Source organism: Ascaphus truei, chromosome 5 (assembly GCF_040206685.1).
Source record: "Ascaphus truei isolate aAscTru1 chromosome 5, aAscTru1.hap1, whole genome shotgun sequence".
Classification (NCBI taxonomy): domain Eukaryota; kingdom Metazoa; phylum Chordata; class Amphibia; order Anura; family Ascaphidae; genus Ascaphus; species Ascaphus truei.
The window spans coordinates 285,044,159-285,068,746 of NC_134487.1; the positions used below are offsets into that span (position 1 = coordinate 285,044,159).

The 24,588-nt window shown below is 49.5% G+C and overlaps 1 protein-coding gene across 3 annotated transcripts in view; it reads right to left on the reverse strand.

The window, feature by feature from the left end:
- Nucleotides 1-24,588, reverse strand: part of ADA2 (adenosine deaminase 2) — an 80,056-nt gene that overhangs the window by 34,859 nt on the left and 20,609 nt on the right. For 2 of the 3 annotated variants that reach the window (XM_075602420.1, XM_075602419.1), the window contains exons 2-3: nt 1,734-2,032; nt 358-583 (exon numbers count right to left, since the gene is read on the reverse strand). The exons of the other annotated variant lie outside the window; for it this stretch is intronic. In XM_075602420.1, coding sequence (XP_075458535.1) covers nt 358-583; nt 1,734-2,031 — 524 coding nt within the window. In that variant the 5' untranslated portion in view covers nt 2,032. The remainder of the gene's footprint in view (nt 1-357; nt 584-1,733; nt 2,033-24,588) is intronic. 3 annotated transcript variants of the gene reach the window in all.

A 24,588-nucleotide genomic window follows, 5' to 3' on the forward strand; every position in this document is an offset into this window, starting at 1 on the left:
TATCCCGCTGTGTGAGCATCCTTCCAAGGTGGAGGCGCTGTGTATTAGAGAACAAGGTCACCCCAGGCTTCCTTTAGTGGAGGATTAGGCCTCCTGTTAGCCACCCAGGTAACGTCAGCGCCAGCAGTTCCCCTAGGCATGGTGAAAGGGGGCTTCATATAGAAGAAACACAGACACGCATATACACACTTGTACATGCATATATGCACACATTCACAAACACACATGTATGAGCACACGCTGAACATGCTCACATCCATATGTACTCATTCACAAACATAATTCACGCACATACTCACATTCATATGTACTCACACATTCATGCACACTCACATGTATTCATTCACTCTCACATACCTGCTATCAAACTCAGTGACATCTCCCAGCTGCTTCCTATAGGTCTCCAGAAGGACCCACTCAGAGCAGCCCAGGGGCGGGGGTCCGACAGGGGCGGGTTTGGAGAACACAAACAGGACCCCCCCAGTACTGGTGAAGCAGGCGTAGCAGTCAGGCACGTAGGAGGCGTTCTTCACTAGCCAATCCACACTCAGGATAGCAAAGTCATGAAGATGCAGGGCGCCCCCTACAGGAGGGGCAAAAATGAAAGTTTATTTACAAACCCACACATCTCCTTCTTTGTTTTTAGGAAAATAGGATCTCAGCCTCTTTATGTTTTCAACATAATTACAATATACAGGAATATATATATATATATATATATATATATATATATATATATATATATATATATATATATATATATATATATATATATACACTGTATACACATATATATAATGATTTAAATGCACCAACTGTAGTGAATGAAAGTTAACCTATTAAACATCAGTGTCATTAGTAAACATGATGCCTATGGGGTCTTTACCCACTTGAGTGCCTTGTTGCTTTCCCCTTGGAAATCCTAGTTATAATGTACCATGAATGTTTTTGCTTCTTGCTCCTTTTCTAGGGCAGATCACAGTCTGAGCGTTCCTCTTCCATCCATGTTACCGTGGTGACGTGGCGATCACATGATCATGTGGCTATGTGGCACTTCTTACTCTCTGAACCCGAGGGGTTAAATGGAGCTATCTCACTTAGCTCATAAAAACTGGAGATTTACAATGTTATTATTTTCCTTAAACAAATGTATCTGAATGCAAATAGTTTCTTTGGAGTTCAGGAAACAAGCTCTGCCAACTTTCACTGATTGTCTGGGCCTCTCTCTGATTGGGAGTCGGTCTCTCTCTGATTGGGAGTCGTCCTCTCTCTGAGTCGAGGTCTCTCTCATTGCCTGGGCCTCTCTCTGATTGGGAGTCGGTCTCTCTCTGAGTCGAGGTCTCTCTCATTGCCTGGTTATCTCTCCGATTGGGAGTCGGCCTCTCTCCGATTGGGAGTCGGCCTCTCTCCGATTGGGAGTCGGCCTCTCTCCGATTGGGAGTCGGCCTCTCTCCGATTGTCTGGGTGTCTTCGACTGAGGCACGGATTGACCCACCTGTGCTGCAGCTGGGATATCCTAAAAACCTGACCCGTTGGTGGCCCTTGAGGACTGAGTTGCCCTCTCCTGCTCTCTGCCATGGACTTTTTCCCAGCTCGTTTATGTTATCAGCGACCCCGCGATTGCAATATGGCAAAGGGTTCAATAGAGTGGGATTTCCTATTGGTAACATTGTATCAGATGGCGAGTGGAGCGGATCACTGTGTTAGAGGTGTGGGGGGGGTTTACTCCTCACCTTTTGGCATCTTCCGGATGATGTTGAAGACGTTGCTTTTCTGGATGAGACCCCGGGCCCTGAAGAAGTGCATGCTGGGAGGGAATAACCCGGTCCTGCCAGCTTCGCTGAGCTCTGCTTCCTTAAATCTCATCAGTCTCCCGTTGGCCTCCGTCTCCCTCACCCCCAGCACCAGGTTGCCCCCCACCCTGCGGCACTCCTCCTTCTCCATCAGCTGGTCACGGTCCTGCCACAGGGGGAAGCCGTGGCCAGAGCTGACCACGGAGAGCAGCAGGAGCCACAGCGGGACGTTTGCCATCCTGAGAAAGAGACATGGTGGTCACTGGGTGGGAGAGGTTTCTGTGTTCCACAGTACCACTACTTTTCATTCCACATCCACAGTGCCACTACATTTCATTCCACACCCACAGTACCACTACTTTTCATTCCACACCCACAGTACCACTACTTTTCATTCCACACCCACAGTGCCACTACATTTCATTCCACACCCACAGTGCCACTACATTTCATTCCACACCCACAGTACCACTACTTTTCATTCCACACCCACAGTGCCACTACATTTCATTCCACACCCACAGTGCCACTACTTTTCATTCCACACCCACAGTACCGCTACTTTTCATTCCACACCCACAGTACCGCTACTTTTCATTCCACACCCACAGTACCGCTACTTTTCATTCCACACCCACAGTACCGCTACTTTTCATTCCACACCCACAGTACCGCTACTTTTCATTCCACACCCACAGTGCCGCTACTTTTCATTCCACACCCACAGTACCACTACTTTTCATTCCACACCCACAGTGCCACTACTTTTCATTCCACACCCACAGTACCGCTACTTTTCATTCCACACCCACAGTACCACTACTTTTCATTCCACACCCACAACACCACTACTTTTCATTCCACACCCACAGTGCCACTACTTTTCATTCCACACCCACAGTACCGCTACTTTTCATTCCACACCCACAGTACCACTACTTTTCATTCCACACCCACAACACCACTACATTTCATTCCACACCCACAGTACCACTACTTTTCATTCCACACCCACAGTACCGCTACATTTCATTCCACACCCACAGTACCACTACTTTTCATTCCACACCCACAGTACCACTACTTTTCATTCCACACCCACAGTGCCACTACTTTTCATTCCACACCCACATGACCACTACTTTTCATTCCACACCCATAGTACCACTACTTTTCATTCCACACCCATAGTACCACTACTTTTCATTCCACACTCACAGTACCACTACTTTTCATTCCACACCCAGAGTACCACTACTTTTCATTCCACACCCACAGTACCACTACTTTTCATTCCACACCCACAGTACCACTACATTTCATTCCACACCCACAGTACCACGACTTTTCATTCCACAGTACTACTTTACGCGTGATGTCACACGCAAAACATGGACTAAAGGCATCGGGAGGCGTGGCCATGACGTCACCTGAGCGGTTCGCCCTCATTGGCTGAACCGCTCACGTGACGCGACCGGCGCACTGCAAGAACAATTACATTTGTCTCCTCTGTTATCTGTCGCTCTGTAGCGCTTGAGCAGTCGCGCGCGCGCACTATGTACGCCTTCTTTGCTGTACATCAATTAGTTCCGGCGTCGCACGTGCACTATAATCGCGGTCTAATGCGGCCGGCATACGTTTACAGGGGTCCATATCAAAATGGATGGTCATTTCCCAGAATCCCTCGCTGCAGTGGAAGTACTGTACTGTATGCTGGGAGATAATAGGGAAAGGCGTCTGAGACATGTAAATGTTCAAACGTGTTATTTGTGTTAGCTTTTTTCAAGAATAAACTTTCTTTTAGGAAGCTTCTTTCTCTTTCTTACTTTATAACCACAAACACTGTATAAATCTTTCTGTGATCCGATCAGAATGGCTTTTCCATCAGCTTCCATAAAGTCAGGCACCGTAATGCTACTTTGTAAACTCAATTCGACTCCTGCTTCTATAACACTGCGATCCCCAAAAATGATACTTTATATTCTGATGATCTATTTCCTTTTTTGCATGTTTTTTTTGGGGGGGGATGTACCATTGATCATTTCTCTGGTATCTCTGTTACCATGGAAACCCCTGCTACTTTAATCTGAGTGGATGGCAGCGGCCATTTTAATTTCCCTGGGAAGCACATACGCCGCAATTGATTTCTCCAGAAGGCAACTATGGAATTTTAAAACGGCGGAATTGCCAGCGGACTTCCGGGGGGGGGGGGGGGGGAACGGTAAAAGGAAACATTTTATAAAGATGAGTTTTTTTATCCTGATACCATATTGATATACAATTATTAGAAATAATAGCTGGACTTATTCAACAAGACATTTAATTAAAAATGAATAGAACAGTAAAAGATTGACATGAACCTCTGTTGTGATTTTAAATTCTAGTAATGTATTGTCCCTGGAGAAGTGTAAATCCATCGCAGGTTGTGTTTGAACTGACCATCAACGTGAGAGTTATTCAAAGATTAAATTATAGCACAAAGATTTCCCAAACCTCCCAGCTATCCCCCTTTTTTTTTAGCTTTTTTAAAAAAAAAAATTTAAATTAAATTTTATTTCACTATTAACAGTTCCTAACATGTAGAGGTTGCAATAAAAAAATATTAGGACATCCTCTACTCCAATTGTCAGATAGTCACCTACACCTTTAATTTTATTGGCTGTTTTTGTTGTTGAAGTACTTTGGCAACTTAGAGGTTAAATATTGCCAGAGCTCTACACAAGAGCCGTTACCATGGTAACCACAGACAGGGTTGCCAGGTGTCCAGTTTTGAGCCGGACTGTCCTGTATTTGGACACTCTGTCCAGTAAAAAATGAGAGGTAATACTGGACATGTATGTGTATACCGGTATTACCTGCCTGGATATAGTGACCTGACCGGCTTGGGGGGGGGCGCGGGATTTCCCCGAGCAGGGACAGAGCAGGGCTGTAGCTAGGGGACTGGGCAGCTTCCACCATCCTGATTGGCTACTGCTGGGTAATGCAGCCAATCAGGAGGTGGTGTCGGGGAGCCCGAGGGTGGGGCTAAGGAGGAGAAAACAGCATGGAGTGGAGATAGTGGGGTGTGTCTCGAGTGTGTGTGTGTGTGTCTGTTGTGTCTCGAGCACATCGCACCTTTCACCTTTGTGTCCAGTATTTTTGGAGAAGCTGCCTTTCAACCCGACCCGCAAAGTATCTATGATTTTATCCAGCATTCTCTTTTGGAGAAGCGGTCTAGTAGCCACGAAATGCGTTAAGATTGGCCGGTGGTTGCCCTGACAAGGTGATGCCAGCGCACTGAGAAACGGGTGATGTCACCTACATCATGCATGGCGGCGCGCATAGGCGAGGATTGGTATAAAATACGGCATTTATGCTAATTTTAACGTTTGTGAGCGCGATTTTTAATCCGTTTTTTTCTAGAAAGTTCCTACATACTTCCTCATGGCATGCACTCCCTTCATAGGTACTCTTCACGTGTGATCTTCAGGAAGGGACTTGTGAGGTTTCCAAAGCTCTGTACACGTAAAGAAGAGAGCTGTAAGATTTGGAAAGCTCTGTACATGTGAAGAAGAGACCTGTGATGTTTGGAACAATCTGTACATGCGAAGAAGAGACCTGTGAGGTTTGGAAACCTCTGTACACGTAAAGAAATGTCTTGAGATGTTTGAAAAGCTCTGCACATTTGAAGAAGAGAACTGTGAGGTTTGGAAAGCTCTGCACATGTGAAGAAGTGACCTGTAAAGTTTAGAAAGCTCTGTACATGTAAAGAAGAGCAACAGACGACAGAGAAACCCAATGCTACATCCAACATGACAAACATACACAGTATTTTAAGCCCGCCCCTCCCCACTTCCCAATTTAGTAGGTCCTTTCATTCTACTGGATATAAATCCAATGTGGTCTTTCTCCCTCCTAATAGAGGTAAATGAGAATTTTAATCCTAATAGAGATATATTAGTATTGTGTTAGGACTTGAGAACTGGGTCTGCCTTGTCGTGGCTCACAAGCTTACAATGCTTTGGCCAAAGGGTTAAACTAAATGACCCTTTTTCAAGAGAATATACAAGTATTTTACTGTGTCTTTTTGTCATGTTGGATGTAGCATTGGGCTTCTCTGTCGTCTGTTGTATACATATGCCACGCTCAATAGCACTCCCTTTTGACACTTATATAAATATATATATTTTGTGGGGGCTCAGGGGTTCCCAAAAAGAGCTTGCTGGGGTTTTGTGTCATGTGAAGAAGAGACCTGTAAAGTTTAGAAATCTTTGTACATCTGAACAAGAGACCTGTGAGGGTTGGAGTATCCAACTTAATTTCCTATCATTTCATAATCACTGTATGGAGACCTGGCAGAAAAAGAAGAACTGGAACTGAGAAAATGAGGCCAGAACTTCTCTCCCCCGAGATTCCGTGCAGAACTAGCCCTATACATTCCTCATTATTGTTATTTTTATAACGAAGCCATATACCAGAAAATATATCATTTAATATTCACGTACATTTGGAGAAAGCACAGAAAAATGACGTGAAATACAAGTGATTCCGGCAGGAACAGAAACCAACAGCCTTGTGCAAGACCAACACCCTCACACCAACGTTTAAAAAAAAATATATATATATATATATACACAGTGCCACCATTATCTCCCTAAACAGAGCTTACCATTGAACCCGAGTACATCAAGGCTGTGAGGTAATACAAAGATCTGACATTTCTAGGAACTCCTATACACGAAATCCCGAAGTATGAAAACGTCCCAGAGAAAGTACCTTAAATAGAACGGCTTATTCTCTCTGCCAAACAGCCGGTGGGTTGGAAATATCTGGCCAATCCAGCCTGCCAGGTTTCCCTAAACGTATCACACCCTTCTATTTGGGGCTGTACGCTGTCCCCTCAGACTATAATTCACTTACTCAATACAGGCATACCCCGCATTAACGTACGCAATGGGACTGGAGCATGTATGTAAAGCGAAAATGTACTTAAAGTGAAGCACGACCTTTCCCCACTTATCAATGCATGTACCGTACTGCAGTCGTCATATACGTGCAGAACTGATGTAAATAACGCATGTGTAACAGGCTCTATAGTCTCCCAGCGTGCGCACAGCTTCGGTACAGGTAGGGAGCCGGTATTGCTGTTCAGGACGTGCTGACAGGCGCATGCGTGAGCTGCCGTTTGCCTATTGGGCGATATGTCCTTACTCGCGAGTGTACTTAAAGTGAGTGTCCTTAAACCGGGGTGTGCCGGTATGCAAGAAAATAATGTTCTCTCTTCAGCAAGAAAGTTTCCTTTTAGTATGTGCCAAAGGGAGGTGGATATATACAGAGAAAAATGACCAAAAAAGGGAGAGAGAAAGTCCCTAGTACTGCGCTCAAAACCTCTGCCTAATAAAACTTGACCTTTAATTATATGTCATGAAATGGATTAACTGTAAATATCCTAAAAGTAACGTGTCTAAAAATAAAACTAGGAACCTAGGACTAAGATACAAAGGTATAAAAAAAATTGTACTGAAGTGCAAGGCTTAAGCTTCTTCTGGAAATGGGAGATCAAGATGCGCTAGTAGCTGCATATGCGTTTTGTGGGGTACACTGCTAATAGTAGACCCCAGTTAGCTACTTGGAGGCTTACTAATATTTATTTTAGTCAAATGTCCTCCCCTATCATAGACGTTTTGATTTTTACCGTGAAGAAAGCACTCCAAGTTGACAACTCCAATCGGGGGCTACTGGTATTTCATTTGGTCGAATCAGACCCCCTCCCCGCTCATAGTAGTTCCTAATATTTTAATTTCTAGTAGAAACAACATAACAATTTCTAAAAGCAAGCTCCACAGTCCGGTGGCGCCTGGCAGAGCACCCTACCTAGCACACTTCCGGCTCGCGCTAAAGTGATGTCACGATCCGTGACGTCCCACAACCCGATGCGCGTTTCGCTCAAAGCGTCTGACAATGTTAACAATTCATAAGAGGTCAAAGCTTCACAGTCCTAGATATCCCACGCTAAGGAATATGTTGGTGCTTTATAATTAAACGATATTATTCATAATAATATTTAATACAATCTAATTCAGGTACCTGAGTGAGATAGAGAGATGAGGAGTGGGTAATCTTCCAGGCTCACGCCGTCTGTATAAAGGCTGAGCTTCTGGTCACGAGAGAAGGCGGTGAGAAACAGACGGACGTCGTGGTATCTCTGACAACATACCGGTCTGGTTTCACTTCCCTACTCTCGCCTTCTCTAGTTTCTCTCAATATGTAAAGATCTGAGATCATATTTGATTATTTTGTGCGCGTCAAAGTGTTAATACTGAAAAGCATTACGAGCCTTGTGAAGACTTCCTAATACGACGCATAATTTGTTGTTTGAAATAAATTTTATGTAACGGTATTTCTGGCCCGGCCTGACCCACCCAATCTCACATTGGCCCCTGTGGTCTAACCGGACCCCATTACAGTGTAGATATGCCTGATGGTGCACCTGTTGGCTACAGGACTCCTGAGTCTCCCGCATGATGGTGTGTGGGGAGGACCCGTCAGACAGGCAGCTGAGGTAGTGTGCTGAGTCTCACCTAGTTCCAGTGCAGCGCCTCCACCTCACCAGGGTCCCTGCGTCCGCAAGGGGATGATCCTGGCGAGGAACTCCTCCGTGGTGCTCCTCTCTGTACACTCATTCCAGATAGATACACGAGAGGGTTTCTGGCTGAACTCATCTTTATTGACACGGCAGGGCAGCTGCCCTCCACAAGGAGTATCTTCAGCCGCTCATCTCGCCAGTGCTCCCTTTAGTTAGGTAGGTCACCTAGATCAGGGATTCACTATTCCCACAGGAATCACTGTCCTGTGCCAGGTCCCTGGACACAGCCTCCCATGGAGTTACTATAACATAACTTGCATGCTAGTAGAACTCTTCCAGCACTCAGGTAGAACTTTCCAGCAACTAACTTTAGAACACAGTGCTGTGCCTTATGTAAGCTTCTGAGGCTGACACACCTCTGACATCACTAACCATGGAGTCAGAGCATGTGACCAGTCCCAGCCATACACAGAGCACCCCACCAGGGTGTGAGGGAAAACCTCCATGATTACTGCTGGCATGCCCACACTTACCAGGCCTTACTGCCAGCAGGAGAGATGACTGTAGGCATTTTACATGACCGCTACATTCTCCCCCTGGTGAATCCCATCGACCTCGCTGGGACCTAAATTTGCATACCTCTTTCCAGGAAGCACTGCAACACAAAACATAATTAACATCACACAAATTTTCTCATAATGCAGTACAAATGAATACAGTACATATCTCCATCATAAACATTACAGATACATCCTAACATAGATGTATAACAACCAGGGTTACTCCCTTATGGAGTATCCATTAGTGGTACTACCATACCCTCTTACGGTGGCTTGCGCACAGCATGGTCCACGGGGCTTAAAGCAGCAATGCTGTAACCCTCTGTGCGACACTTCTCATGTAACCCGCCAGGATCCCAATCTTCTTCCCCTGATCCTTCCTCCTCATCAGTGCCATATCCCCTATCCTCACCAGTGGAACCCATTTTAAACTCAATTTCTCCTTCCATGAGGGGTTCAGGGACATACAGGTACTCCAACCTGTGGGGCGCTTTGTACTTAGCTATAATAGCCCTCTCGGCCCGGCTGCTCCTAGTCAGCTCTGCGTTCCCTGCCCTCCCTGGCAACACCCATGACAGGGGCTCGTCTGTGTCCACGGGGTCAGATAATATCCCAGGCCCCCGCTCTAGTGAGTCCCCCTCCTCTGTATTCCCCCAAGAAGTTACCCCAGAGGTCCTTGATGAAAGAGGCCTAGACCACCTCTCTTGTTTGGAGCTATCCTGAGACTTAACTACGGCCACACTAGGTACCCATCGGGACTCGGATACTTTTCCCAACTGCCCTCCATCCCCCGACCCACCATCAGAGGCATAGCTGTTCAGTCTCTCCCCAGTCCGTTCCTCACCGATTCCCTGGGACCCTTCCGACACTCCCAAACTGGACGTGGACCCACGGGAAAAGGTGACTGGGACAGGGGCTTTATCTAGGGCACGGGTTTGGCCGTAGGGACAGGTAATGGGCATCCGCGGGGTTCCGACCCGCTCTCTGCCTTCGGATAGTCCCGTATTATTGTGCGGACGTGCCGCTGGTTGGGCCTCACCCGTCTCAGCTCTCCTCTCAGTCTGCCAGCTCTTTGTTGACACAGGTGATCGGGAAGCACTGCCCGATCGCCGAGGCGTTGTTGTCATCTCTCCGATCGTTCCGCTACCTCCGCCGGAAGTGACGTCATCACCGGAACCGGATACTCCGCCATCTTGCGATGGATCCCCAAGCGGGATCTCTTCCTCCACAACGACATCCGCCGCCGGAAGTGAGGGTTCTGCTTTTCGCTCTGCTCCGGCCTGGGCTAGGCCTTCCTCCGCCGTTGCCACCACCGGCGCCTGGGAAGGGTAAGGATGCATCTCACCGCTCCGTCGGCTCGGGGTGGAATCCTCTCCTCCTTCCGCGCTGCAAGTCACCACGGCCGTGGGACTCCGCCTCTCGGGTTGATTCTGCACCGACGACACGAGACTCTGCTCCGCCGCGACACAGGTAAGTGCCGGTTCTTTCTCCGAGGAGCCGAACTCCGACTCGGGGAGTGGCACTCCCGCAGGGGACCGACGGTGAGGTTCCGGGTTCTCACCGCGGTTGTAGACCCCTTTCTCTTCAGGCTCCGTTCTGCTCGTTAGGAGCGATCCCCATTCTCCGGGATCAACTGGTTCGGTGCAGGCCGCACGCGGGGCTTCAGCCGTCAGCATGGCTGTGTCCGCCCCCGCCTTTACTACCAGGGAGCCTCCTGGCAATAAATAGGGATATACCCCAATGTCCATCTCGCTCTTTGTTGTGCTGGTTACGGGAGACACTTTGCACAATGGTCTCTCCTGTTCACCAGCTCGCAACTGTGGGACAGGAAGCTCACACCCAGCTCCTCCCTCAGACAACTCGGGTCTTGGCTGGCAGAGATAGAGACCCCTCCCCCTGGTGAATATTTGGGGAGGGTCCCACAAGTTAATTGGATGTCCTTTAATTGAGGCCGCACCTCTTTCAGTCCTGGTGGGCGCGGCTTCAGGTTTCGCGCCATACCTCCCCGCAGGGTGGAATTTTTCTTTTGGCGCCAATCCCGGACAACTTTCTGCAAGTTTTGCATTTGCAGCATTTTCTGCAACTGGCCCACGCGGTCTCCCCGGGTAGCGGGAACCGCCATTTTGGATCGCTCTGCAATCCATATTCACAGCAGCTGCAACTTCATATTCCTCTATCTCATCCACTAGCCTCCCTAAGGACAGGGGATCACCCCGTATCCAGGAGCACAGCATCCTAGCCACGACAGGATGGTCAGGTGACGCTCCTCTCAGAATTCGATCACAAAAGTACACCTCCACCTCAGTGGCCTTAATACAATCCCCCTTTCGCATCTCCTGTAAGACGGCTCCAATCCGCAGGAGGAACCCAGGTAGATCCTCTCCGTCTTCCTGATAAAGACTGAAGTACCGCTTCATCAATTGTCCCATGTTCTTTTTACACGCACACACACCATGTGCGCTCTCTCCATTAGCCTCCGTCCGCCATTTTGGACTATCCGCACCTCGCGGATCCTCCATTCTTGCGGTCGCCATTTTCTCGCACCAACTATCGTACATGGGGCTCCGTTCTGCGGGGCAGCCACCACACCGGTACAATAAAGATTAGCTTCAGATGCACCACCACATGTGTACCTTATCTAGGTGTGACCCAGTGTTGCACTACCTCAGGCTAGGCTCACTCTCTCAGTGTCTGCTGTATCACCTTCCTCCCAGTCTGTGCTCCCTACGGTGAGTGTCTGGAATGGGCTAGGTACTCTGGCTCTGCCATGCAGTACTTGGGGCGTCTACCTGTCTTGGTCAGCCTAGCGCAGACCCTCTCCAGGACTCCTGACCAAGTTAACAGGCTATCCCTTCTGGCATCCTACCAACTAGCACTGCCTCAAGGTGACTCGGTCAGCTATAGCCCGGCTCCAGACCCCTCACTCCTTTCAGGCCCCTAGGTTGTCCCTGCGAACTGACAATATCCCGTCAGCCCCCTGACCACCCCTAGGTCCGTCCCTACGCAGCACAAAGTGGCAGCAGACACTCTCCCTGTTTCCCAGTGTGCCTAGCTAGAGCCTGTCCTGATGACAGATCTGATCTCAGCAGCTCGCCTCCAAATGTAACGGTATTTCTGGCCCGGCCTGACCCACCCAATCTCACATTGGCCCCTGTGGTCTAACCGGACCCCATTACAGTGTAGATATGCCTGATGGTGCACCTGTTGGCTACAGGACTCCTGAGTCTCCCGCATGATGGTGTGTGGGGAGGACCCGTCAGACAGGCAGCTGAGGTAGTGTGCTGAGTCTCACCTAGTTCCAGTGCAGCGCCTCCACCTCACCAGGGTCCCTGCGTCCGCAAGGGGATGATCCTGGCGAGGAACTCCTCCGTGGTGCTCCTCTCTGTACACTCATTCCAGATAGATACACGAGAGGGTTTCTGGCTGAACTCATCTTTATTGACACGGCAGGGCAGCTGCCCTCCACAAGGAGTATCTTCAGCCGCTCATCTCGCCAGTGCTCCCTTTAGTTAGGTAGGTCACCTAGATCAGGGATTCACTATTCCCACAGGAATCACTGTCCTGTGCCAGGTCCCTGGACACAGCCTCCCATGGAGTTACTATAACATAACTTGCATGCTAGTAGAACTCTTCCAGCACTCAGGTAGAACTTTCCAGCAACTAACTTTAGAACACAGTGCTGTGCCTTATGTAAGCTTCTGAGGCTGACACACCTCTGACATCACTAACCATGGAGTCAGAGCATGTGACCAGTCCCAGCCATACACAGAGCACCCCACCAGGGTGTGAGGGAAAACCTCCATGATTACTGCTGGCATGCCCACACTTACCAGGCCTTACTGCCAGCAGGAGAGATGACTGTAGGCATTTTACATGACCGCTACATTTATATCAATTATTAGAGTGATATTATTTATAATAGCCATACTGTGAAAATAGTACATTTTGTTATCCTATATAATGAGACATGCGGCAAATACATTTTTGGTTGCTACATACAACTCAATTCCGTGCTAACACTATTAGGTCTTTTGAAGGTTTCTGCTTAAATAAACTTGGCGGACGATTTTGACGCACTTTCTGCTTTATTTTGATGCACAGAAATACTTTTATATCTGAACACCGAGTGCGCAAATTGCGCTGATGGCGCCAATTGAGAAATTTCAGGTTAGTACAAAAGCATTGACATGAAAATGGGTGACCAGAATATTAAAGGGGTGTGTGTGTGTGTGTGTGTGTGTGTGTGTGTGTGTGTGTGTGTGTGTGTAGACACGTAAAGTCTATTTTTGTTATGTAATAGAAACTAAATAACATTTTATTTATTCATAGTTTCAGTGTCTCCCCCACAAAACACAACTGTGTGTGATCATGTCTCGTGTATATATAATATATCTATATATATGTATTGATGTTTTAAGGAAATAATGTTCACAGTAACAGAGAAACTGGCCCAAGTATAAAGTTCAAATCTTATCAAACTTTCTGTCCTGTTCCTCAAACTTCTGATCACCGTGAGGTTCTCTGTGGTTTCCCCCACGCATCTCACGCAGATGACAGACATAAGGTACATCATACAGCAGATATAGCATGTGTTCTGTTCTGCTTTGCAATGATATCTGCTGAACGGGAAACACGGTGGCTGGGATATGCCGTTAGCAAACGAACCTCTCATGAGAGCAATATACCACTTATGTGTCTCCAGTAAATACAGATTTGCAATAATGTGTTGTTCTGCTCTATGTTTGGAGCATTTTCTAATGTTTTCATAAGAATATTAGGAAATCGTATAACCAGCCTCACACTGATAAGACCCAAAAGTTGCAAACAGCTGTCTGTGAGTAGGGTTACTGGCTCTGCGCTTCTGTAACCCAAGCTATGCTGAAAAGCTGTGTAATACGACAGGCAGAAGCTTATAGGGGTCCCATGTTAAACTGGATTTGAAGCAAAAGGTATCGCCTGTGTGCTCATTTGCATGTCATTTCCCAGAATTCCTGGCTGCAGTGGAGCGCTGTATACTAAGAGACAATGGGGAAAGGCAGGGTTGCAGACCTGTGAGACATGGTATTTTCACCTGCCATGAGAATCTTAGATGTATCCATTACTGTGCGATTTATATTCACCAAGTGTGTGTGATTACAGGTATAATGAGCCCATTTTGCTCCACCCTCTGTGCATTTGCATCACAGAGCCGTGCTATGTATGTCGTGGTTTGTTCCCTCTATTTTATGATCCACTTAAAGAATTGCGATGATTTGTGTCTGATAGTAAAAGAGATAAAGGTTCAGTCACAGAAAACAAGGAAAATCAAAGGAATAATGAAGAAAAAATATATATATATTTTTTTCTTCTAATCCTTCTTTTTATTCCAATATGTTATTAGAAATCACAGCATGTTATTTTACTCTGGCCTGTGACTGCGATACCCACAAGGTTATGGATTTACAAGGAAACACATTGTAGTTTTTCCGGCACTGTTCAGAATGTGTCGCAGGCTGCCTACCCAGCACTGAAGAGGTATTGTATTGTATTGTATGTCTTTATTTATATAGCACCATTAATGTACATAGCGCTTCACAGTAGTAATACATGTGGTAATCAAATAAATAACAGATAATATAAATAACAGATCATGGGAATAAGTGCTTTAGACATAAAAGTAACATTAAGGAAGCGGAGTCCCTGCCCCGAGGAGCTTACAGTCTAATTGGTAGGTAGGGAGAACGTACAGAGACAGTAGCAGGGTGTTCTGGTAAGTGCGTCTGCAGGGACCAAGGTTTATGTATCATGTGTTCAGAATATCCATTGTGCTATTCATATGCTTCTTTAAGCAAGTGTGTCTTAAGGTGGCTCTTAAAGGTGGATAGAGAGGGTGCTAGTCGGGTACTGAGGGGAAGGGCATTCCAGAGATGTGGGGCAGTCAGAGAGAAAGGTTTAAGGCGGGAGAGGGCTTTAGATACAAAGGGGGTAGAAAGAAGACATCCTTGAGAAGAACACAAGAGTCTGGATGGTGCATAACGAGAAAAAGGTTGAAGCAGCAATTCAAGCAATATCCTACATGTGTGTTTTTTATTTTTTTTTTATTTTTAATAAATCAGTTCTGTGCTATGAGAAAATCCTTGTAGCATTAAAAAAAACATGGAAATAAAATGTTTTAAAGACATTTTTAATGTTTCTAATGTAGGAAGCATTTCCAAAGTGACAGCCCCCTTCTGATAGGCTCTGGCTCTTGAGCGCCGCCCCCTCTCTCGCAGTGCACCAATTGTATCTAGTAACTGTCCAGTCAATCATATTCCAGGAACTACATTGCCCAGAATGCTGTGCAGGAACTGAATTAAATAACCCCGAGCAAGCGATCGATTACTGGAGAACAGATCGACCTGCAGCTTAGCTAATCACTTGTCAATGTGCAGACTGTATTGATGCACATATTGAATGGGAAGAAAAAAATATATATGTATATATATTATTATTTTTTTAAATGGCAGCTTGAACTGCAGCTTTAATGGCAAGATTATTACAGAGGTCATCACCCTGCTCCTGGCTTCCAGTCACACCCTCATATCTCCACCCTCTCTGTCCTCTGCTCACTGCCCCGTCACATCACGTAGGTCACACAAGGTCGCACACACACACAGCGCTGGTCCTATCTCGGCAAATTCAGGGGCAGGGAAATCAAACGCAAGAGAGAGCAATTCATGCACTTTTTTTTTTTATTATTATTTTTAACATAGTACTGAAGTGGGGGTCTCTGGAGCTGAACCCCATTAATTTAAGCTACGGTGACCCCGTGCTTCCCGGGATACAGACCTCTAAAGGGGGTGCCGGTGTCTCGGCAAAGTTTCAAGTTCCCGCGTCACGCGGGCCAATAGGAAGCCGAACCTGATGATGTCACGGCTTTCTATTGGCCCGCAGGGCGCAGGAGCTTTGAAACTCTGCCATTAAGTGAACCCTGCGAGCTGAACGGCTACCGGCACCCTATACGGAGGTATCTCGGGAAGCAGGGGGTCCCCGGAGCTGAAATGAATGGGGTTCAGCCCCGGAGAGCCCCTGCTTCAATCCTATTGTAACTCCCCTTGGAATTACACAAGGGATGGTGTAAGGGGTTAAAGGGTTAGTTAATGAACACCTGCCCCCTTAGATAGTAGGTAGTAAAATGACCCGGCAGGGGCCCGTCCACAACTTGTACTGGAATATGCTGGGTGGGTCACATGCCAGCGGCGTCATCTGAACAGGTAAGCGGGGGCGGTGGGGCAGCGTCACTGTGGAGCCGGCGCGGGAGCTGCAGGACTCCATACTGTTATGTGAGCTGGGACAGCCGGCTGTCCAATAGGAAAGCTTCTTCTCCTGCCCCGGTCACATGGTCCCAGCTCACAGTGCAGTATGGAGTCCTGCAGCTCCCGTGCGGGCTCCACACTGACCGCTGATGCCGCCCCACCGCCCGCGCACCTCTGCTTAACTGTTAAGATGTCCGCACGGGCTTCCAGCAGGTAAGAGATACTTTTCAACTACCCTGACATTACCCGGATACCCGGCGCCGGGTCCACTTTTCAGCTGCCGGGTCCGGGTAATTTCCGGGTAGCTGAAAAGCGGCCGGGTAATGCCGGGTACTGGGTAATACCCGGTACATCACTACTTTCTAGGGAGCCTAAGTACAGCTCCCAGAGGGGAGGCATGTGCCCCCTAGGGGTTACACAAACAGTAGTCCTGATTCTGGCATAGAGAAGCAGTAATATGAAACTCCTCTGACTCATTCCTGTGGTAAGCATCCCCAGGTAATAATGGGTGCAGCACTTATCATCTGAGATCTGACTCCAAAAGAGACAACAAAGTATCCGGAAGCTCCTCCTTCTCTTACCGTGCACCCCAAAACTGGAACATTCTACCGGAGACTCTCACAGCCGCCACCAGTCTGAGTTCTTTCAAAACTAGAGCTGTGTCACACTTTAACCTGGTCTGTAACTGTTACATACGCCTATAACATATATTATCTCTAACTGTGCATGCAATGTCTTGTATATAATGTATAACCCTGCTCACTTATGTAACTGTATTTGTAACCGTGTATTATTTGTCATTATAACTCTATGCCCAGGAAATACTTGAAAACGAGAGGTAACTCTCAAAGTATTACTTCCTGGTAAAACATTTTCTAAATAAAAAATAAATAAGTGAAAAGGATTTACTGTCCTGGAACAGGATTATTTATTTCCGTCCCCCCCTTTGCAGCTCTCTCACTGCAGCTTTCTATACTTCAGCTGCATGCTTCTCTGCTCTGAGAACACACAGTGCCTGTGTAACTGAAACATTTTGTTACAGTGGCGGCCACATTTATTCTCCTGCGGCCGCCACCGCGGGTATGCCGAATGTGCGGGCAGACGCGGTGCAGACGCAGCTTTTTCCGACGTGTTGTCGGCGCTAGTTTCAGCGCCGCAGGCGCTCCATTGTGCGCTCCATTGTTGCTCCATTGTTCAGCGCTATTAGCGGCCATTAGCGCTGAACGGGAGAGGGGCTGACACGCGGCCGAGCTGCGGCCAAGTTCGCGGCTGCCGATACATGCCCCGAAAAATTGCGGGCAGATGTTAGGTTCAGGCTGGCCGCAGCAGTACATGTCCCCTCTCCCCACAGCCTGTAGTCCTGAGACTTCCTGTCTCCCAGGAATCCCTCACTTCCTTTTCCATCCAGGCTGACTTAGTGAGTACACCTATCTTACCCACTCCCTGGCAAAGCAATTAGTTTGACCTTTCCTCTACTACAAAGCACCTTCACATAGAGAAGCACTCTCTCACCACTCAACAACATCTACAAGTACCCTTTATTTTCCTGTGACTTTCTCAATAAGAGGGAGACAGGGAGGGTGAGACAGGGAGGGTGAGACAGGGAGGGTGAGACAGGGAGGGTGAGACAGGGAGGGTGAGACAGGGAGGGAGGGAGGGAGGGTGAGACAGGGAGACAGGGAGGGTGAGACAGGGAGACAGGGAGGGTGAGACAGGGAGGGTGAGACAGGGAGACAGGGAGGGTGAGACAGGGAGACAGGGAGGGTGAGACAGGGAGGGTGAGACAGGGAGGGGGAGACAGGGAGGGGGAGACAGGGAGAGGGAGACAGGGAGAGGGAGACAGGGAGAGGGAGACAGGGAGAGGGAGACAGGGAGAGGGAGACAGGGTGGGAGACAGGGTGGGAGACAGGGTGGGAGGGAAGGAGGGAGACAGGGTGGGGGAGAGGGAGGGAAAGAGAGGGAGGGAGAGAGACACCCACCCACTGACACACACACTGATACACACTGATACACACACACACACACTGATGCACACCCCCCCCCCACTGATACACACTGATACTGATACACACACACACACACTGATACTGATACACACACACACACACACTGATACTGATTCGCACACACACACACACACTGATACTGATACACACACACACACTGATACTGATACACACACACACACTGATACTGATTCACACACACACACACACTGATACTGATACACACACACACACACTGATACTGATACACACACACACACACACTGATACTGATTCACACACACACACACACACACTGATACTGATACACCCCCCCCCACTGATACACACACACACACACCCACTGATACACACACACACACCCCCACTGATACACCCCCACACCTCCACTGATACACACCCCCCCACACTGATACACCCCCCCCCCACACTGATACACACACACACACCCCCACTGATACACACCCACACACACACACACACACACACACACACACACACCCACTGATACACACACACCCCCACTGATACACACACACACCCCCACTGATACACACACACACCCCCACTGATACACACACACACCCACACACACCCACTGATACACACAAACACACACACACACACACCCACACACACACCCACTGATACACACACACACACTGATACACACACACACTGATACACACACACACACTGATACACACACACACCCACTGATACACACACACACCCACTGATACACACACACACACTGATACACACACACACTGATACACACACACACACACTGATACACACACACACACACACACACTGATACACACACACACACACACACACACTGATACACACACACACACTGATACACACACACACTGATACACACACACACACACACTGATACACACACACACACACACTGATACACACACACACACTGATACACACACACACACACTGATACACACACACTGATACACACACACACACACACACTGATACACACTGATACACACACTGATACACACACACACACACACTGATACACACACACCCACTGATACACACACACCCACTGATACACACACACCCACTGATACACACACACCCACTGATACACACCCACCCACTGATACACACCCACCCACTGATACACACACACCCACTGATACACACACACCCACTGATACACACACACCCACTGATACACACACAACACACCCCCACTGATACACACACACTGATACACACACTGATACACATACATACACCCACTGATACACACACCCACTGATACACACACACCCATTGATACACACACACCCACTGATACACACACACATACACACACACACACACACACATACACACACACACATACACACACACATACACACTGATACACACTGATACACATACACATACACACACACACTGATACATATACACACACTGATACACATACACACACACACACACACTGATACACACTGATACACATACACATACACACACACACTGATACATATACACACACTGATACACATACACACACACACACACTGATGCACACACTGATGCACACACTGATACACCCCGCCTCCCCCTGCACCGCCCGCCAGCCCCTGCACCGCCCGCGACCGCGCAGCAACCACTGCCCGCCCCCGAGCCCATCTCCCACACCAAGGGGACGGGGGGAAGTGAGTGCCGGGGGGCAAAGCTGTGAGCGCCGGGTGGGCAAATCTGGGAGCGCCGGGGGGGCAACGGTGGGAGCGCCGGGGGGGCAATGGTGGGGGCGCCTGGGGGGCAATGGTGGGAGCGCCGGGGGGGCAACAGTGGGAGCGCCGGGGGGGGCAACGGTGGGAGAGCCGGGGGGGCAATGCTGGGAGCACCGGGGGGGGCAATGCTGGGAGCGCCAGGGGGGGCAATGCTGGGAGCGCCGGGGGGGGCAATGCTGGGAGCGCCGGGGGGGGGGGGCAATGCTGGGAGCGCCGGGGGGGGGGGCAATGCTGGGAGCGCCGGGGGGGGCAATGCTGGGAGCGCCAGGAGGGGCAATGCTGGGAGCGCCGGGGGGGGGGCAAAGGTACAAGGTGGTACAAAGGCAGGCGCACCCCCGCTACCACCTCCTATTACCCCCCCCTATTACCCCCCCCTGGCTGGGACCCGGGACAGAAGGGGGACACTCACGCGCACAGAGGAAGCCGGGAAGACACGTGTGCTCTGCACAAAGCGGAAGTCCCGCCCCCGGCTTCCTCTGACCTGCCTGCAACCAATCCCCTGCGGGCCGGCCGGCATTCTAAGTCCCGCCCCCGGCATTCTCCATCATTCAGTCCCCCCGGCAGCATTCTCACGCAAACATAAAAAATACTTACCGCCCCTGCACCGCAATACCGGGACCAGGGAAAAAAACCGGGACAAAAACCGGGACAGGCTTAAACCGGTACAGGCCTCAAAAAAACGGGACTGTACCGGTAAAACCGGCACGAATGGTCACCCTACCCCTAGGGGTTACCCAAACAATAGCCCTGAGTCTGGCATAGAGAAGCAGTAATATGGAACTCCTCTGACTCATTCCTGTGGTAAGCATCCCCAGGTAATAATGGGTGCAGCACTTATCATCTGAGATCTGACTCCAAAAGAGACAACAAAGTATCCGGCCGCTCCTCCTTCTCTTACCGTGCACCCCACAACTGGAACATTCTACCAGGGACTCTCACAGCCGCCACCAGTCTAAGTTCTTTTAAAACGAAGGCTGTGTCACACTTTAACCTGGTCTGTAACAGTTACATACGCCTATAACATATATTATCTCTAACTGTGCATGCAATGTCTTGTATATAATGTATAACCCTGCTCACTTATGTAACTGTATTTGTAACCGTGTATTATTTGTCATTATAACTCTATGCCCAGGAAATACTTGAAAACGAGAGGTAACTCTCAAAGTATTACTTCCTGGTAAAACATTTTCTAAATAAAAAATAAATAAGTGAAAAGGATTTACTGTCCTGGAACAGGATTATTTATTTCCGTCCCCCCCTTTGCAGCCCTCTCACTGACAGCTTTCTATACTTCAGCTGCATGCTTCTCTGCTCTGAGAACACACAGTGCCTGTGTAACTGATACATTTTGTTACAGTGGCGGCCGCATTTATTCTCCTGCGGCCGCCACCGCGGGTATGCCAAATGTGCGGGCAGACGCGGTGCAGACGCAGCTTTTTCCGACGTGTTGTCGGCGCTAGTTTCAGCGCCGCAGGCACTCCATTGTGCGCTCCATTGTTGCTCCATTGTTCAGCGCTATTAGCGGCCGTTAGCGCTGAACGGGAGAGGGGCTGACACGCGGCCGAGCTGCGGCCAAGTTCGCGGCTGCCGATACATGCCCCGAAAAATTGCGGGCAAATGTTAGGTTCAGGCTGGCCGCAGCAGTACATGTCCCCTCTCCCCACACAGCCTGTAGTCCTGAGACTTCCTGTCTCCCAGGAATCCCTCACTTCCTTTTCCATCCAGGCTGACTTAGTGAGTACACCTATCTTACCCACTCCCTGGCAAAGCAATTAGTTTGACCTTTCCTCTACTACAAAGCACCTTCACATAGAGAAGCACTCTCTCACCACTCAACAACATCTACAAGTACCCTTTATTTTCCTGTGACTTTCTCAATAAGAGGGAGACAGGGAGGGTGAGACAGGGAGGGAGGGAGGGTGAGACAGGGAGGGAGGGTGAGACAGGGAGGGAGGGAGGGAGGGTGAGACAGGGAGGGAGGGTGAGACAGGGAGACAGGGAGGGTGAGACAGGGAGGGTGAGACAGGGAGACAGGGAGGGTGAGACAGGGAGACAGGGAGGGTGAGACAGGGAGGGTGAGACAGGGAGGGTGAGACAGGGAGGGTGAGACAGGGAGGGGGAGACAGGGAGAGGGAGACAGGGAGAGGGAGACAGGGTGGGAGACAGGGTGGGAGACAGGGTGGGAGACAGGGTGGGAGGGAAGGAGGGAGACAGGGTGGGGGAGATGGAGGGAAAGAGAGGGAGGGAGAGAGACACACACCCACTGACACACACACTGATACACACTGATACACACACACACACACTGATGCACCCCCCCCCCACTGATACACACACACTGATACTGATACACACACACACACACACACACACTGATACTGATACACACACACACACACTGATACTGATTCGCACACACACACACACACACACACACACACTGATACTGATACACACACACACACACACTGATACTGATACACACACACACACTGATACACACACACACACACACACACACTGATACTGATACACACACACACACACTGATACTGATACACACACACACACACACTGATACTGATACACACACACACACTGATACACACACACACACACACACACACTGATACTGATACACACACACACACACTGATACTGATACACACACACACACACACACTGATACTGATACTGATTCACACACACACACACACACACACACACACACACACACACACACACACACACACACACACACTGATACTGATACACCCCCCCCACTGATACACACACACACACACCCACTGATACACACACACACACCCCCACTGATACACCCCCACACCTCCACTGATACACACACCCCCACACTGATACACCCCCCCCCACACTGATACACACACACACACCCCCACTGATACACACCCACACACACACACACACACACACACCCACTGATACACACACACCCCCACTGATACACACACACACCCCCACTGATACACACACACACACCCCCACTGATACACACACACACCCACACACACCCACTGATACACACAAACACACACACACACACACACACACACACACACCCACTGATACACACACACACACACACACACTGATACACACACACACCCACTGATACACACACACACCCACTGATACACACACACACCCACTGATACACACACACACACTGATACACACACACACTGATACACACACACACTGATACACACACACACACACACAGATACACACACACACTGATACACACACACACACACACACACTGATACACACACACACACACTGATACACACACACACACACACTGATACACACACACACTGATACACACACACTGATACACACACACACACACACACACTGATACACACACACACTGATACACACACACCCACTGATACACACACACCCACTGATACACACACACCCACTGATACACACCCACCCACTGATACACACACACCCACTGATACACACACACACACTGATACATATACACACACTGATACACATACACACACACACACTGATACACACTGATACACATACACATACACACACACACTGATACATATACACACACTGATACACATACACACACACACACACTGATGCACACACTGATGCACACACTGATACACCCCGCCTCCCCCTGCACCGCCCGCCAGCCCCTGCACCGCCCGCGACCGGCGCAGCAGCCACTGCCCGCCCCCGAGCCCATCTCCCACACCAAGGGGACGGGGGGAAGTGAGTGCCGGGGGGCAAAGCTGTGAGCGCCGGGTGGGCAAATCTGGGAGCGCCGGGGGGGCAATGGTGGGAGCGCCGGGGGGGCAATGGTGGGGGCGCCTGGGGGGGAATGGTGGGAGCGCCGGGGGGGCAACAGTGGGAGCGCCGGGGGGGGCAACGGTGGGAGAGCCGGGGGGGCAATGCTGGGAGCACCGGGGGGGGCAATGCTGGGAGCGCCGGGGGGGGCAATGCTGGGAGCGCCGGGGGGGGCAATGCTGGGAGCGCCGGGGGGGGGGCAATGCTGGGAGTGCCGGGGGGGGGGGCAATGCTGAGAGCGCCAGGAGGGGCAATGCTGGGAGCGCCGGGGGGGGGGGGGCAAAGGTACAAGGTGGTACAAAGGCAGGCGCACCCCCGCTACCACCTCCTATTACCCCCCCCTGGCTGGGACCCGGGACAGAAGGGGGACACTCACGCGCACAGAGGAAGCCGGGAAGACACGTGTGCTCTGCACAAAGCGGAAGTCCCGCCCCCGGCTTCCTCTGACCTGCCTGCAACCAATCCCCTGCGGGCCGGCCGGCATTCTAAGTCCCGCCCCCGGCATTCCCCATCATTCAGTCCCCCCGGCAGCATTCTCACGCAAACATAAAAAATACTTACCGCCCCTGCACCGCAATACCGGGACCAGGGAAAAAAACCGGGACAAAAACCGGGACAGGCTTAAACCGGTACAGGCCTCAAAAAAACGGGACTGTACCGGTAAAACCGGTACGAATGGTCACCCTACCCCTAGGGGTTACCCAAACAATAGCCCTGAGTCTGGCATAGAGAAGCAGTAATATAG